Raw genomic sequence first — 18,991 nt, 5'->3', positions numbered from 1 at the left:
GCTCAAAAAGAAAGTTGGAACAAATAAGCACTAAAAGTATTAATGGATACTATTAATCAGTTGTGGTTTGGATGCTCTTTTGGACATCTGACACCATAAATGGCCAGATCTTCAGCTTTAAGATCTAAAAAGTTGCTTTGTACAATTTTTAATCAAAGCCAGATGCTAAATAACCATTCTGGAACAGAGTCAAATCCAAAACTTTGTGTATGTACAATGCATCATAATACTGTACACTTATCATGCGGTTCACTGTAATGTCAATGTTTTTTTTTTACTTAATAAATACATTATGTCAATTAATACCTAATTTTTATAAGCCTCATTTACAGTGTTAAGACAGTGGGTGCACTACTAATATATTGTTTACCTGTCATCATACAGACATAATTTTCCTTTCACCAGGCTCTCAATGATGAAATACAGTCATCTTAGATATTTTGAAGGCAAGCAAGGCCATAAGGCATTAGAACATTGAGTAATGCTACTAATAATAATTATGTACATGTGTGAGACAGAAAGCAAGCAATGTTTACTTGTACCTCGAAATATTTACTTCCAGAAAATAGAGGCATGAACAAGCACTGGCATCATAGCCACATGTTAATTTACTTCATTACCCAGATCACCTAAGATGAAGTTCTGTATTAATCTCGAAAATACTTGAAAAATTATTTTTGCAGATATCAAATTTTAATCTCTCAGAGGAGGATATCCACCAGGCCTCCAACAAGCCACTGATGTTTTGAACTTCGTCCCAGAACCTGGAAATCCTGGAAAATGCCCTGGCATGCTTCTGTTCAGCAATATAATGATTTAAATACAGGACTAGTGCCTGTGAGGATATTGGTGGGGCATTAGCTATAAACTTTACTGAAATTGCAAGACAGTTTTTTTTAAGGGGACCTCTCATGCAAAATTGACTTTTACATGCTATTTGAACATGATTGTTTTAGCAGTGTGTATAACTGTAAAAATCCACCCACTCCATTTTTTTTAATATTCCCCATCAAACGGCTTATATATTTTATATCATAAACCGCCATTCTGAAGGCTGTCTTTTGTGAAATCACAAAAGTCTGGCCATGACTGGTGAGAGATTTAGTGTTGCCAGCTTAGTAATTTAGCAGCTTTCCCTCACCGTTTTTTTCTCGATTGGACCAAGCAACAAATTCACATAATTTTAAAATTGATTTGGCAACTATTAGAAAATTTTGAAAAGTGACTCAAATGATAAAAAAAGATTTTTCCCACTAAATCACACATAAACAGGCTCTAAACAGCTAGCCAGCCAAGCAGCATATTAGCTTGAAGAGAGCTGGAGAAAGATGCCTATCAGTACACACACGTGAATTAAGTTGCTTAGTTGAATTGTTCAATAATAATTGCTTATGTGAAACACATTGTTATTAGCTTGCTTTGTACCTATAACTGTTGATCAGTTAAGTAGACTGTAAGAAAAAAAAAAAAAAAAAAAAAATATGGAAAAAATAATGGTAATTTCCCGCCAGGACATTATCCGATAAGTTTACAGACATTTCCTTTAACCTTAAAACAAAATGCAATGCATAATTTGAAATGCAGTTAAAATATGGAATCAGATTTGTCCCGTTGATTTTGAACGCAGCTTCAAGAAACTAATAAAAATCTAAACTGTAAATTAATAAAATGTCTTTGAAACTGGAAAAAATGTAAATGTGAAATTCTCATGACTTTTGAAAGAATTCAGCTGAAGTTACTCCAGTCTTGACTGCACTGTTTTTTTGTTTTTGTTTTTACTGGAGTGGACTGAACTGCCTTTTTATTTTAAACAGAATGTATTGTACATTCAAAGCATATAAATAGGTTTGAATGGGCAGTAAACACTCCAAAATTAAAACTCAGTAAATGGCCTCTCTTCCAAATCTTATAACTTTAAATTGAAAGGATGATAATCTCATCTGCCACTTTTTATTACTTGAGTGCAGAAGAGCTTAAAAAAGAATGTATAGTTCGAGTGAAATGAGATCAAGAGCATGCTCTTGATGCTCAGGGGGTTCCTGGGAGGTACACATTGACCCAGTGAGAAAAGTTGAGCTCTAAAGCTATATCATCAGCCATCACCACATGCTCCCAACAAGGGGAAGGGAAATTTAGCAATGTGAAGCCCTAAAGCATTCACAAGCATGCTAGGAAGAACTGTGCACATACTATGTTAAGAACTAAAACTAAATTATTTGGACACTTAAACGTTTGTGTTATTTAATATAATAGCATTTACACATTAAAGGAACAGTTCACCCAAAAAAATGAACATTTACTCACCCCCTGGCCATCAAAGATGTAGATGAGTTTGTTTCTTCATTGGAACAAATTTGGAAAAATTGTGTCACATGATCACTTGTTCATCACTGGATCCTCTGCAGTGAATGGGTGCCGTCAGATTGAGAGTCCAAACAACTGATAAAAACATCACATCAATAAACCTAAAAGTAAAAGCTGTGTTTGTAAGAAACACATTATTAAGGTGTTTTAACTTTAAACAGTTGCGCCGAGACAAATAACAAGGCCATAATCCATAATAAAACTTCCTCTATTGAAAAATTCCATCCCCTGTTGTCCTCACACACCGAAATTTTATTGAGAACTGTTTTACACATTGTTGTTGTTTTTGTTTGTAAACTGTGCATATTTCTGTTCCGATTCAGATTAGATTTTTTTCATCGGAGAAAGCAATATTATGGATAGAGGACTTGTATTTTAGCTAGAGGCAACGTTTTGAAGTTATAAATGTCATACTTATGAATTTGTTTATTACAAACGCCCAGCTTTTCACTTCACAAGACATTATTTGATAGACTGTAGTTGTTACTTGTGAATTATTGATGTTTTCACCCATTCACTGCAGGGATTTCATGTCAATTTTCTCCAAATGTGAACCTGAATAAATTAGCTTTCCATTAATGTATTGTTTGTTGAGATAAGACAACATTTGGCAGAGTTACAACTATTTGAAAATCTAGAATCTGAGGGTGCAAAAACAAAAAATAAATCTACAAATCAAAATTTAAAGTTGTCCAAATGAAGTCCTTAGCAATGCATATTACTAATCAAAAATAAATGTTTGATATATTTATGGTAGGAAATGTACAAAATATCTTCATGGAACATGATCTTTACTTAATATCCTAATGATTTTTGTCATAAAAGAAAAATTTATATTTTTGACCCATGCAATACATTTTTGGCGATTGCTCTATTGGTTTTATGGTCCAGGGCCACAAATCTGTTTCTCTATCTCCGATGGCCTGAGGGTGAGTACATTTTTAGCAAACTTTAATTTTTCCGTGGACTACTCCTGCTGCTAATTCTAACATTAATGAAACAAAAGTGACCAAATATTTTGAGACACTTTGTCTCTAAAATTCCCTTGAATTTGCACATTTCTGACAACTTCATAATGTTGTTAAAGTGATCGGATCACAAAACTTAAAATGAGATGTTAATACTAAATTTAACTAGGATCTATACACTCCCCTCCAAAAGTATTGGGACAGTGAGGCCAATTCCTTTATTTTTGCTGTAGACTGAAAACATTTGGGTTTGACATCCAAAGATGAATATCAGACAAAAGATTTACATGCCGGCTTTTATTTACAGGTTTACATCTGGATCTGACACACAACTTAGAAGATATCACCTTTTGTTTGAACCCACCCATTTTTCACGTGAGCAAAAGTATAGGAACATGCGACTGACAGGTGTATTTTGGTGCCCAGGTGTGTCCTATTTCAATGATCATTCAAACAATAAGTAGCACTGAATGTCTACGCTCAGTTTCAGATTTGGGTTTTGCCTGTTCAAACCCAGAGAGCTGTCTATGGGTGAAAAACAAGCAATTGTGAAGCTGAGAGAAGAAGGAAAATCAATCAGAGCCATTGAACATACATTGGCCATAGCCATTTCAACCATTTGGAATGTCCTGAAGAAGAAAGAAGCCACTGGTGTACTAAGTAACAGACATCGAACAGGTAAACCAAGGAAAACAACTGCAGTTGATGAAAGAAACATTGTGAGAGCTGCCAGGAAAGACCCTAAAACAGTAAGCGAGATCAGCAACAACCTCCAGAGGGCAGGAATGAAGGTATCACAATCTACTGTTTGTAGAAGACTTCATGATCACAAGTACAGAAGCTACACCAGAAGATGCAAGAAGAATAGGAAGGCCAGGCTGGAATTCGCCAAAAAGTACAGAGATGAGCCTCAAAAATTCTGGGACAAAGTTTTATGGACTGATGAGACAGATTAATCTTTACCAAAGCGACGGAAAGGATAAAGTCTGGAGAAAGAAAGGATCTGCTCATGATCCCAAACATACAAGCTCATCTGTGAAACACAGTGGAGGTAATGTCATGGCTTGGGCTTGCATGGCTTCTTCTCGGACGGGCTCATTAATCTTCATTGATGATGTAACGCATTATGGCAGCAGCAAAATGAACTCAGAAGTCTACAGAAACATTTTGTCTGCCAATTTAAAGAATGATGCAACCAAACTTATTGGGAGATCCTTCATCATGCAGCAAGATAATGACCCAAAACACACAGGAGTTCAGCAGGGGCAAGAAGTGGAAGGTTTTAGACTGGCCAAGTCAATCTCCAGACTTAAACCCTATAGAGCATGCCTTTTACCTGCTAAAGAGGAGACTGAAGGGGGTAACCCCCCAAAACAAACAACAACTGAAAGAGGCTGCGCTGAAAGCCTGGAAAAGCATCACAAAAGAAGAATGCAAAAGTTTGGTGGTGTCAATGGGTCACAGGCTTGATGCAGTTATTGAAAGCAAAGGATTTACAACTAAATATCAAGTCTTTTTCACTTTAATCTATGTTAATTCTATCTGTTCCAATGCTTTTGCTCACATGAAAAATGGGTGGGTTCAAACAAAAGGTGATATCTTCTAAATTGTGTGTCAGATCCAGATGTAAATACCTGGAAATAAAAGCCGGCATTAAAATCTCTTGTCTGATATTCATCTTTTGATGTCAAACCCAAATGCTTTCAGTCTACAGCAAAAATAAAGGAATTGACCTCATTGTCCCAATATATTTTTGGAGGAGAGTGTATATCCCTATTAATTAATAGTGGCAAAAAAAAGCCAGAAAAATCAAAGATATTCAGATAAATAGGCCTAAACGGCTGTAAAAAGTTAAACAAAGAGGACATCTGTCATGTAGACTGGCTCAACATTCCACAGATGGTCCCAACAGCCCTTTACTGTCCCTTTTATAGTGTTGTAAAAAAAAATGCATTAGTCTGTGGCTTTAGGGGTATTTTATCCTCATCACCACGTCGCTGCAAGTTTTTCTCATCATTGTTCAAAATTATGATGTGTAAAATAAACTGAGCTTTATGACAGTTGTACCCAGTACTGAATGTGCATTTGGAGTTATGTGCTTCAAGATGTGGCAAAACAAAATATTTCATCACAACCCTTTCAAAGAAAAGATTCTCCGTTGATAGACTGAGCCATAAATTAACTGTCTCATTCGTCCGGAGTTTAAAAAATATTTTTAAAAATTACTTATTTTCCTGTCTCATTGAGATGGTACTCAAATCTCACTCAATTCATTTCGAAACACACAAACATCTCATCATCTAATCACTCATAAAAATACAGTGAAAACATCCACATCAATCGGTGCATATCTCACACTGTGCAGATGACCTTACAGAGTATAACAAATGCATAATTTTCTTGGTGTGCATGTTAAATCATAAAGAACTCAAATACGAGATGGCAGTGCATGTTCACTATATCCAATCAATAGCAAGCAGTAGGATTAAATCAGCTTGACTCACCAAATGACATTCATTTGAAAAGTATGCAGGAGAATCAATTATGCAAACTTGTTAGTGCCTTTACAGTCAAGATATGGATACCCATGAATCAATTCATATTTAAACTGAACGCATAATGAAGGTGTTTAACCTCTGACCCATGGAATTTCATTTTAAAATGTTTGTCCTTTTCAATATTTTTCCTGATATGGAGAACACTTTTTCATCTGAGGTGGAAATAAAAATCTGGATGAGAAAATTAACTGCAGACATAAAACAAAACAAATAAAACATTATGAAATAGACAGTGTGTGAAGCTCTCATTTTTAGATGACTTCAGTTTTGTCTTGCTTTCCAGAATTTAAAAAAAAAAAAAACGAGAAAGTAAAACTTATTTTTAGAGTGCATAAACCTCCCCAGGATAAAATATTGTTCATCCGCTCAATTCAGAACAAACTGAATTATGAATGAAGGTCTGAGCAGTAGATTGTGTAGACAGGAGGCTGTACTGTCCAGTGGTCTAAAAGTCTTATTATAGAAGGTTGCATGGTGGCCAGCAGATGGGCGAAATATTGCACTCGTCTCCCTCAGACAACCAAGGTTTCAAGATGTAACCTAAAGTTCTCAGAGCTGAGATATTTTGGTTCATCAGATACTGGAAATTTCACAGCCTTCATAAATTTAGGCGTCAGCAGGAACTGGCGACACACGGCAAGAGGAAAACTTTTCGAATGACTCAAAATCATTGGCCGAAGATTTTAGGCAAACACAACGGCCCAAAAGTGTTAAATTTATAGTATAGATGATGTTAATTCAATAGGAATGCAAATGTTTCTTTTCTTTTCCCTTCTTACTACAGATACCAGAAAACACTGAAGCCTTTCTGTAAAATATGAACCAATTATCTGACTTGTCATCCATGGCTGATTCTGATTATGATGGTGCACTTTTACACTTAATTAAGCGATACTCACAGCCTCTGCAGATGGGTGTATTTGGAGAAGATGTAATCATCCAAATTCCTAATCCTATTGTTCTTCAGAGACCTGTAAGTTATAAAGCATCAAATTACAAACACAGCACTACAGGCGTAGTTCATCTGAGAAAGGAAAATCCTGTCGTCTTTTACTTTAATGTTGTTCAAAATCACTTGAATTAGCTAAAGCCATATGATAAATTTGTGAGAAACAGACCAATAGATAAATCATTAGTTCCTCCGAAATCCTCATCTCCACTTCGATCTTTCAAAACTCATTCCAGACTCAGATTCATAGACTACTTTGATTTTGTGAACTCACTTGAATCCTTCAGTACTCTGTTTGTATGGAAAAGAAAGAAAAATATCTCCTTTGGAGTTTCAGAGAAGAAAAAAAAAAAAAAAAAAAAAATCGCACAGGTTTTTGAAGAATATGTGCGTCATTCAAGAGTAAATGATGAACAGAAATGTCATTTTTTGGGGTGAATGGTCTCTTTAAGGACTCTTTTCATACCACAAGGATGAAAGAATGTGGTTTTCCTGGATACAAATTAGAAATCACTGATATGAATGATCTAACATTCCTTTATTTTCCAACAATATCCCCAGAATCCAAAAGAATCTCCACAATCCTTATTCCAAAAATCATAAATTATCAATAGATACCCGTTTATCTCAAATGATATTCAAAGTCCAGATCAAAACAAATCAAGAGTATTTCACATGCAGAATAATCTAAACAATCAAAACCACCAAACAAAATAAAATCCAACCTTTCAAGCAATGTGCATAATTTTTCAGCAGTGTGCGTAACTGTTCAGTGCAAAGAAGCTCTTTATTTCGTTAAGCTTTATGGCTCAGTGATGAAGCTCTACGTCTCACTGATGTCAAATTTATACTCCCACAGATTAATAACCTCTCGGGGGAGCAGAGGAGTAAAGCCCCACAGATGGATCCCAGCTCCATGTACTTACAACCAAGTCACATTGGAGGAGAGGACAGGTACAACATGCAGGTTCACGTCAACACATTCCACCTCCGTCTTAATGCAATCACAGCTCTCCGGGTACTGCTGCACAACTGTACAAGATCAATAAAAACACATACAATGATTTATTATTATAGTAATACATTATAATTACATCTATTACACAAAGCTAAAAAAAAAAAAAAAAACAAATCCCCACGCCAAGAATGCATATATATTATATGATATATAAATATAATTATGGTCTAGTTACACAGAAGTTCTTTACTTAAAAATAATAATGCAATATTAGAGGGAATAATATTAGATTAAAGAAAATAGAATAAAGCCTGGATAAAATGACAACTTTAAGATCAAACATCTCAGAAAATGCAGCAGCAGTAAGCAATAATTCTACTATAGTTCATGCCTGCTTACGTGCCTTTCAGCAAATCAGTTTACAGGACAACTACGGAGCAAGCGTCACCTAATTAATATTCACAATCCATGTACATAAATGCTTATTAAATATTATTAAGTATTCCTCATTTGTAAGCTGCTTTTGGATAAAAGCGTCTGCTCAATGAATAAATGTAAATGTACAAAGTTCCCCCCATTTTCAAGTCAGTATTAATCTCCTAGTATAAGTACAAAAATTTCAAGGCCAAGGGATTTTGAAAGCTAATAAATTTCCAGCATGTGCTTCTACAAAATCGTAAAACTCATGCAGATTTACAACTCAATACAGTAAAAGCAGCCTATAGGATTTCTGACTTCAAAAGTATCCTGTAGACTATTTAAGCCTAAGGCTATAAATTTATCAAAGACGGAAAAAATCTAAGTCTGACCCTCACATGGAAGTTGCAGCAGCATTTTGAACAAATTTTTTTGGATGAGCCAAGCACTCCTGCTAATCTATGTATTATGTTTTCCAAAGGAAATCGGATCAAGACCGGGACACATACAGCAGTCATTAGGAAGGTCCTGTGGCTCTGCCTTTTTAATAGTGCGATCAAAGATATCCGCCCATCCGCTGTTGTCCCCTGCAGAAAGTGAAAGAAAGTCTTTGTATGAGAAAGTATATGCACTGTAGCAATATTAAAGTATCACTTTAAAGATATAAAATCACATTTTATATTTGTGGTCTAATAGAGGTGCAATCAGTTTTCCCATGCAGGGAGAAATGATATCAAGGTTGTATAAACCTCACCTCCTAATTCAAAGTGGAATCAATGTTGATAAAATTTTGTTTCAACTGTAAGGCTAATGATACATGCAGCAACTTTTTGAGGAATGGTGCCAGACAGCTTTGGCCGTCAACGGCCAACCCACAACTGATCTAAAGTATCCAGATAGAAATTTGTTACCCATTCTTGGTGAGAATGTGCCCAAGCAAAATTGCTCAAAACTTTGCCCCATGTATCATTATCCTAAGTCTGAACACTAAATCTTCTACATATTTTAAATATCTAAAATGCTTTAGAATTGAGAACAGATTTAAATACAGTACATCTATTTAATTTCATCCAGTTATTATCAGCAAATTAAAAGAGACAGATAAATGTGGTCTCACCGCAGTGTTCCTCATCTGCCCCGTTCTCGCAGTCCCTGTGGCCATTGCACTGAAGGACCTGGGGCAAACACACACTTATGTTTCCACAAGGAAACTGACCCAGAGGGCAACTTTCTGTCACTGCCTTGCCAGCCATCATGGATGCTGCTGGCAGCGATAAGAGGGCAAAAGAAGGAAGAGAAAGAAAAGTTACAGCATCTCCCAGTACAAAAAGGATATTGGTAAAAAGCTCTTTAAATCACCACAGCGCTTTGTACTTCTGTCAGGGGAAAGTAGATGACTGGAAGAACTCCAGCAGTGTTAGATGGAAAGCATAAGCCAACAGACAAATGTGCACCAAAATACAGCAGTTTTATCAAGTTCGTCCTTCGATGTCAACAAAAGATTTGGAAAGTGTATTCTTCTCCCTTTTGAAAGTTGATAAGCATATTTATTTGATCATCTTAACATGTACGTTGATGGCTCTAGATACAGTTTTTTTTTTCTATATTTACTTACACTTGTTGAATCATTTAAAGCTTTGATTGCTTCATGTAGATGTTTTTTATTTGTTTTATGCTTAAGTTGCATTTTTTGCATGAAAAGAGCTATGCATATCAATTATTATTATCACAGTAAATACATCAACATGAAAAGCGCTCACACACAGCGTGTGATAACAATACTATATTTTGTAATTGGAAAATATGATGTCTGTGAAAATGGGGCTCCCTACGCCACACAATTATTCTTCTTTCCATTTGACGTGACAAAGAGAGGCCAAAGTACACAAACAAAATGTTCTGTACAATGGCTCTGTCGCAATAATAAAAAAAAAAAGTACAGCTTCGTTTTGCATAATAAATACTCTCGTTTGTGATCTTTCTTATTGGCTCTCACTAACACTCATGACAAAGAGGATTGGTGATAAATTGCGAGGGTGGTTGGCTTTCCCAACACGTAGATTTATGACAATGACATGACCTTGTCTCTGACAGCCTTAGGCTATATACAAGAAATACGCTGTTCTGTCTAAGACACTGGTCTCAAACTCAATTCCTGGAGGGCCACAGCTCTGCACAGTTTAGCACCAACCCTAATCAAACACACCTGATCCAACTAATCAAGGTCTTCAGTATCACTAAAAACTTCCAAGCAGGTGTGATTTGGTTGTTGGTTGGAGCTAAACTCTGCAGAGCTGTGGCCCACCAGAAATGGAGTTTAAGGGTGCTTTCACATCTGTAGTTCGGTTCATTTGGTCCGGACCAAAGGCAAAAAATTATTACATTGTAGCTATTTTTAGCCGTTTTGGTTCCTTTTCACACCACACTGTTTGCTCTGGTCCGAACCAGCTGAAACGAACCAAAATTCAGTCACGTGACAACACCCGCTTCACTTGTTGGCTAGATGGGTCTTTGAACGCATTCCCTAAACTGCTTTTCGATTGGTCAGAAAGAACGTGCGGGAAAATTCCAACGGTGCTCCCGGAAGTAAACAAAGACAGGAGTAAAATGCAGCAGACAGCACACTGCTATTTTGAGGCTACGCACCTCTTCACAACCCCAAGTTTGTCCGCGACCTGCCATGCTAAACTGCAAACTGTCAACAAACACTTCCTCATCCTATAATGCACAGCGCAGCTGACTACGGCAGCTGGTTTAGTCCAAAAATGCACAGTTCTTTTTGCAGTTGGGTCTGTTTGAGGTCGGATCGTGTTATCACCACAAACAAAACCACTCCAGGGTTCGTTTGAAAGCATGCTGAGACCACCTCTTCAAGGAGGTCTCGGCACGCTTGTTTGGTCCGCTTTCGGTGCGTACCAGAGTGCGATTGTTGCTTTCTCACCTGCCCAAACGAACCACACCAAGAGGGAAAATGAACTTGTGCGATTCAACCGAACTAAATGAGGCAGGTGTCACATGGTCTAAGGGCTATTTGTCACATTGTCTATATGTCACATTGGGAGCTAGGGAATGACATGATTGTCAGAGTATATGCAGCTTAGTGTATACAGCTTCTGTATAAAACTAACTGCTATATAACTATAGTCTATTCTATATAGTCTATATGGTCTATTCCATACCATATACGGGTAGGATATTTATTTTCATTTATCAACATTATGGAGCACTTTCATATGCATTAAAATTAAACACATTAAGTAATAAATAAAAAAAGCTTCAAGCACATAAACACCTTCAAGTTATCATCATGCAACCTCAAATCAGGAACATTAGTCCTGGTAAAGAAAAACAAATCTGCATGGAATAATATTTTTAGCACTGTAAGATTTCTGTCTGCCAACCTTATCATGCCAGTAGTTCTGATTTTCATTTGCTCAGCCAAAATGATCAAGTGTGCCAAAATATTTATAATGTGTCATACTTTCTTTACGAAGACAATTAGCAATAATACCTGAAAATTAGACAGGAAGCTCTAAGAATGTTATAAATCCATGAATAAATATGCTGAAAAATGACATACAGGGCAAAACATTACTCAATTGTTTGTAATTCATTCTTGCTGATGCTATCAATACTATTGGAAGTCATTTTTGCAATTTTAACAAAACCTCATCTATAGCCCGATTTGGACGGCAATTTTTTCTCATATGGACGTCTATAAAAATATATTTACATATCACCTCAGTGATAAAAGTCATGCATTCGGATGGAGATTTATTCACAGTGGAGGAGCGAACACGCTGCTCACGTGGCCAGTCACATGATTGTCTGCTATAAATAAAATTAATTTTATTTACAAATTTATTCTTGAGTAAAATGTATTTTAAAATATTTATTAGAAAATGTATTATTTCCAAGCATATTTTATAATATATACTCCTATTTGTTATTTTATTATTTAAATCTCCTGTTTAAAAATAGGAAAATAGACGTGCTATAGTCGTATAACTATACACAATATACAGTATATCTGTTTATAATACACATTTTAAAATTGTATTGCATACCTGCTGCTGCCATAATAAAGACCCATTTATAATGTTTAAGTGCTTTTCTTCTCTTTCTGCTCCCAGTCGCCGTGAGCAGTTATGAAGTATAGTTCTTTTATACTGAACAAAATTATAAACGCAACACTTTTGTTTTTGCCCCCATTTTTCATGAGCTAAACTCAAAGAGCTAAGACTTGTTCTATGTACACAAAAGGCCTATTTCTCTCAAATATTGTTCACAAATCTGTCTAAATCTGTGTTAGTGAGCACTTCTTTGCCGAGATAATCCATCCACCTCACAGGTGATTATTGCACAGGTGTGCCTTAGGCTGGCCACAATAAAAGGCCAATCTAAAATGTGCAGTTTTACTGTATTGGGGAGGGGTCCGAAAACCAGTCAGTATCTGGTTTGACCACCATTTGCCTCACGCAGTGCAACATCTCCTTCGCATAGAGTTGATCAGGTTGTCCACTCCTCTTCAATGGCTCTGCAAAGTTGCTGGATATTGGCAGGAACTGGAACACACTGTCTTATACGCCGATCCAGAGCATCACAAACATGCTCAATGGGTGACATGTCCGGTGAGTATGCTGGCTGTGCAAGAACTGGGATGTTTTCAGCTTCCAGGAATTGTGTACAGATCCTTGCAACATGGGGCCGTGCATTATCATGCTGCAACATGAGGTGATGGTCGTGGATGAATGGCACAACAATGGGCCTCAGGATCTCGTCCCGGTATCTCTGTGCATTCAAAATGCCATCAATAAAATTCCCCTGTGTTCATTGTCCATAACATACCATAACCCCACCGCCACCATGGGCCACTCGATCCACAGCGTTGACATCATCAAATCGCTCACCCACACGACACCATACACGCTGTCTGCCATCTGCCCTGTACCGTGAAAACCGGGATTCAACCATGAAGAGAACACCTCTCCAAAGTGCCAGACGCCATCGAATATGAGCATTTGCCCACTCAAGTCGGTTATGACGACGAACTGCAGTCAGGTCGAGACCCCGATGAGGACGACAAAAATGCAGATGAGCTTCCCTGAGACGGTTTCTGACAGTTTGTGCAGAAATTCTTTGGTTATGCAAACCGATTGTTGCAGCAGCTGTCCGAGTGGCTGGTCTCAGACGATCTTGGAGGTGAAGATGCTGGATGTGGAGGTCCTGGGCTAGTGTGGTTACACACGGTCTGCGGTTGTGAGGCTGGTTGGATGTACTGCCAAATTCTCTGAAACGCCTTTGGAGACGGCTTATGGTAGAGAAATTAACATGCAATTCATGGGCAACAGCTCTGGTGGACATTCCTGCAGTCAGCATGCCAATTGCACACTCTCTCAAAACTTGCGACATCTGTGGCATTGTGCTGTGTGATAAAACTGCACGTTTTAGAGTGGCCTTTTATTGTGGCCAGCCCACATAATAATCATGCTGTCTAATCAGCATCTTGATATGCCACACCTGTGAGGTGGATGGATTATCTCGGCAAAGGAGAAGTGCTTACTAAAGCCTGATTCGGACAATAATTGTTTGTCATATGGACGTTTGTAAAAATAAATTTACATATCACCTCAGTGATAAAACTCGTGGATTCGGATGATTTATTCAGTGGAGGAGTGAGTTCTGTGATCCTGCGAACCAGAGAACGCTCTACTCACATGGTCACGTGATTGTGTGCTGTAAATAAAATTAATTTTATTTACAAATGTATTCTTATTATTGTGTAAAATGTATTTAAAAATTACTTATGTAAAATATATTCTTATTATTCCAAACATATTTTATAATGTATAATCCTATTTATTATTTGATAGCCTATTTAAAGCTCCTGTTTAAAAATAGGAAAATACGCGCTATAGTTGTATATACGTTATATATATATATATATTCGTTTATAATACACATTTTAAAATTGTATTGCATACCTGCCACTGCCATAATAAAGACCCATGTTTACGTGCTTTTCTTCTCTTTCTGCTCTCACTCGCTGGTGGAGCGGTTATGAAGTAGCTATTATTCTTTTAAATACTTTCCAGCATTTCATAAATAAATATGTTTCACAGGGGGTGGTGGGAGAAAAACAAAGACGTCCTGGATTCGGACGGCAATTAAATCACCAACTACCCCCTGTATATGGTGAAAATCAAAAACACAGATTTAAGTCCGAATCCAGGACGTCTGTGTTTTTCTCTCACCACCCCCCGTGAAACATATTTATTTCTGAAATGCTGGAAAGTATTTAAAAGAATAATGGAACCGCTCCACCAGCGAGTGAGAGCAGAAAGAGAAGAAAAGCACGTAAACATGGGTCTTTATTATGGCAGTGGCAGGTATGCAATACAATTTTAAAATGTGTAGCCTATTATAAACGAATATATATAGCGTATAATTATATACAACTATAGCGCGTATTTTCCTATTTTTAAACAGGAGATTTAAATAATCAAATAATAAATAGGATTATACATTATAAAATATGCTTGGAATAATAAGAATATATTTTACAATATTTGAGAGAAATAGGCCTTTTGTGTACATAGAAAAAGTCTTAGATCTTTGAGTTCAGCTCATGAAAAATGGGGCAAAAACAAAAGTGTTGCGTTTATAATTTTGTTCAGTGTAAATACTTTCCAGCATTTCAGAAATAAATATGCAAATTACACCGATGTACAACAGTTACCTTACAGTGTTCGGGAGTGTTCAAAAAGGGTTTAAACACTGAATTTTGATACGATTTCTTCTCGTAAACTCAGAGACATGGATTCGGACAGCAATTAAATTACCACACGACCTTGGTGTTTGTCAAAAAAAACGGTAGGTAATTTGGCCGGGGATTTTTTACGGGGGTGGTGAGTGAAAAACTCCTACATTCTGGATTCGGACGGCATTAAAATCACCTACTATCCCCTTTAAATACTGAAAATCACTTACGTCCCCCTGAGAAACAATTACCTTCTGAATAGGGCTTATATCAGCGCTGATAATCTTGTGGGCAGTGCACTGACATATCAAAATACTTTTTTTTTTTTTTTTTAAATCTCATATGTGTCAGCCAGGAACATAATTAGATAAGCCAAGTCAAGTCAACAGTAAGATAACAGTAGCTGACAAGTTTAAAATGTAGACAAACACATTTCACTACCAAAATGCCAAAGAAAGCCAAATGTTGAAGTGTGCACAGCATAAAAATGAATGTACATTATAATAGGGCAAATAGAGCAGGGATCGCCAACGCTGCTGCTGGAGTGCTACTGTCCCACAAACTTCAGTTCCATCCCTGCTCCAACACACCTGCCTGCAAATAACCAATTAATAACTTGATTAGCTGGTTTAGGTGTGTTTGATTGGGGTTGGAGCTGAAATATGCTGGATGGTAGCTCTCCAGGAGCAGGACTGAATGCAAAACACAGAACAAGAGAGATGTCACATCCAGTCACAGTATAAAAATTATTATCTTTTGTTTGTTTCCATTTCTATTTTTGGCAGACTTTTTTCTTCTTTGTTTTTTTGCTGTTCCCCCAGTCTGTGACTTTATTTAAATCTACATTTGGCTTCCAAGAATTAAAAAGACTAGCACTTTTCTAGCAGATAAATGTGTCTGCTAAATGACTAAATGTAGATATGTTTTATCCACCTGGAAAATAGTACACATAAATGTTTCCAGTGCCAATACTCATTAATTTGTTTTCCTTTAGATGCATCCGAGAAACAACATTAAGTCTGCGACTTCAAATAGCTAGTTTTACCCCTCCGTGGCCAAGATTCCTATGTTAAATCCATATGTGTCCATCAGGGTACTTCAGCACTCAAAGCGACATATCTAAACAAATAAATTAGCTTGTTTTTAGACACCAATGCTAATCTGGATAATCACTGCAAATTCATTTAAGAGCCAAGTCCAGATCAATAATATTAAATGAGGATGACCAACTGGCTGACTAAATGGCATCCAAGATGCATGCAGTGCATTTTATGAAACCTGTTAATTAAAGGGATGAAGTGTCTAAATGCCACTTCAAATTAACTAAGAGATAAACAATTAAATCAATCTATACAACTTTCTGACTGGTGGCAATAAAAAAGTTTTCATTGCCTGGCTGTAAACTTAATGGCTGTCACTGGTGTGGCATGTCCTTTATGATGTCAATTTCAAAATGTATTCAGAGTTACTGTAAAAATTCAAAAATAAATGCATAAGTAAACAAATTCTCAAATTATGAAAGGTCATGGTATTTGAAATACACATGCTTCATGCTGTGTGAAAAATGGCTCAGCTGACCACCTTAGTAAAAACACAGTTGTGCTGTTCAGATATTTCCATGTCCGCTAGTTCACTTGAATTGAATTGAATTTTTTTAATTGAATTTCATCCATTCAACCATACCAGAGTTTGCCCAAAGTGTGGTCAGGAAACAGACTTTGACCAGGTAACCATTAAAGCTATGTGAGATGAATCAGACATCTGAATTCAACATGGAAAGTGTGCATTTTGTCTGCAAACAAGTGAGAAAACAGAATTGCAAGTAGACTTTCTGTCAGGTCATTCTGATGATCAGCAGAAAAAGTGTTAGGCCTAGTTAGGGCTATACATGACTTTCTATCTTCCAGAGATCTCAAGTGTTTTGGAAGAACATAATGAAAATTGAGCGATTCCAACCCAACACAAATATTTTTTTATTTGTGAGTGCCGCAATGTAAAGATAAAAAGTGAATAAATTAACATTTCTGTGCATTTCTCACAGAATTTTATCTTATGCCTTCAGAAGGTTTGGAAAAAAGCATGATTAGGAGTATGGATTACTGTTACGTTTTGTTTCTTATTTGTCCATTTCGGAGAATCCCTGTATGAAAAAAAAACTTGTGTTCCATGGAAATTTAACAGCATGAGGGTGAGTAAATAATAACAGAATGCTTAGTTTGGGGTGAACCGTCTCCTAAAATTGTGTATTTAGATTTCCAGATGGGAATCAAGGGATTGAGCTGTGCCACAAACTTGTCACCTTCTCGTTAATCTCTCTCTCCAGCACAAAGTGGCTGTAATCCCAGTAACTGGACCAGGTGGCTGAGGCCTGCAAATCTGGTTTTCATGATCTCGTTAACAGCCGTCCAGCAATGATCTGTTTCATGGTGTAGGTGTGGGAGATATGGCAAAAATATCATGTCACAAATTTTTTCAGAAATATCACGATTAACGATTTTATCACGATTCTTTGTCATGTTGGTTTTACTATTTTGCAAGTTGTCTGAGCAGTACAGCCAAACTAATTTCCCTTCTTTAAAAACAAAGCCTTTCATGGTAACAAAGTATAAAATAAAAAAGAATGGCAGATATTTAGGCCGAAGTGAGCGAAGATATCCTTATTTTATCATTGCTGTTAAAAATAACAACAAAAATACAAATAAATAACACAAATAAAACAAACAGTGCTTTATTTTTCAGGTACAGTAGGTGTACTGAGCAGATTGTCTTATCAAAGATTGTCTGGGCTAGAGTTTGTTTGTTAAATTCATATCATTCATAACGCAGGTGCCTGTGCTGTATGTAATTCAGTTTCTCACGTCACAAATCGAAGAGGAGAAACTAATTTTTTTCACATATATTGACTCATTCTGGGCTATCGTATACATTGAACCAAGGAGGGCCATAGAGATCAGTGGCTAATACATAAAATATATTAAAATAAACAGGAAATTGGAACAATGCAGTTATTTAGAGCACTATTATTTGCAGAAATTAAAATGGCGATGATGCACAGTACATTTACAATCCCTTTGGCAGTTCTACGGTGGCAGTTCAAAAACTTTTGAATAGGAAGTACTCTGCTCCCTCTTAACCAAAGACATGTCTGATTCTTCAGGGAGATGTAAAATGTGCATCTGGGTTTTACAGTGCAAATGATTGTATTTCCAGACTAAGAATTTGTCTTTTTTCCTTGTAGCATTAAAAAAGGCTCCTACGATAAAGATCCATGCCACTTAAACTTAGAAATCCAACAGATGAAATGTGTCAGAAACATAAAGTCATCTCCTGTGGATTCTTCTGGCTCTCAATACCTTTTTAAATGTTTTTGTTCTCTTGATTTGAAGGACCAGACTCTTTTGCTTGATCCCAACTTTAAACATGTTCAGAGTAGGGGTGTGCGATATGACGATTTTTGATCGCGGACTATAAAAATGCTTCCACGATCTGCTTTTAGTGAAATATCGTAATATCGTAATATGGGGTGGTGATGGCGCAGTGGATAAGACACATGCCTTATGCATTATTTGTAGACTTGCGGAGTAAACATTTCATATGCCATGCGTGCTGTTCTGATGCTCTTTTCCAGTGCGTACACCTGAAGTGCACGCACACTAAAAGCATATCATATAGCGCCTAATTACTGAAATAAGTTATGTATTGCATCTGATTGCGCTAATACGGTCAAAAACACACAAGGTTTACATATAAACACAGTCGCTTATGTTTAAAGTGAAAGTAAACAATTGAGAGAAAAACGGATGCGTGCCTGTATATTAGATGCGTGCAGCTTTTAAAGGGACAGTACTGAACCTGCTGCCGCTTGTCATTAACAGCCTGGTCTCATGAAAATGCGCATAAATAGCATGCCAAAATAAAAATGAAAACCCGTGGGATTGATACTAAAATAATGGGCTTTGCCATATATATGACACGCGCGTGTTTGGTGTGCATATAATAAACAAATTTCACGTGCAT

At 36.7% G+C, this 18,991-nt stretch overlaps 1 protein-coding gene across 1 annotated transcript in view; it reads right to left on the bottom strand.

Annotated features, from left to right (window-relative positions):
- LOC306865624 (relaxin receptor 2-like) overlaps nucleotides 1-18,991 on the bottom strand; it is a 51,059-nt gene that overhangs the window by 22,887 nt on the left and 9,181 nt on the right. Inside the window, exons 2-5 of the mRNA XM_079410345.1 lie at nucleotides 9,332-9,475; nucleotides 8,724-8,801; nucleotides 7,766-7,871; nucleotides 6,790-6,861 (exon numbers count right to left, since the gene is read on the bottom strand). Of these exons, the coding sequence (XP_079266471.1) occupies nucleotides 6,790-6,861; nucleotides 7,766-7,871; nucleotides 8,724-8,801; nucleotides 9,332-9,475 (400 nt within the window). The remainder of the gene's footprint in view (nucleotides 1-6,789; nucleotides 6,862-7,765; nucleotides 7,872-8,723; nucleotides 8,802-9,331; nucleotides 9,476-18,991) is intronic.

Source organism: Barbus barbus (assembly GCF_936440315.1).
Source record: "Barbus barbus genome assembly, chromosome: 47".
In the NCBI taxonomy this organism is placed as follows: domain Eukaryota; kingdom Metazoa; phylum Chordata; class Actinopteri; order Cypriniformes; family Cyprinidae; genus Barbus; species Barbus barbus.
The sequence above is the reverse complement of the archived record's forward strand: the minus strand, read 5'-3'. Positions and strand labels throughout refer to the sequence as shown.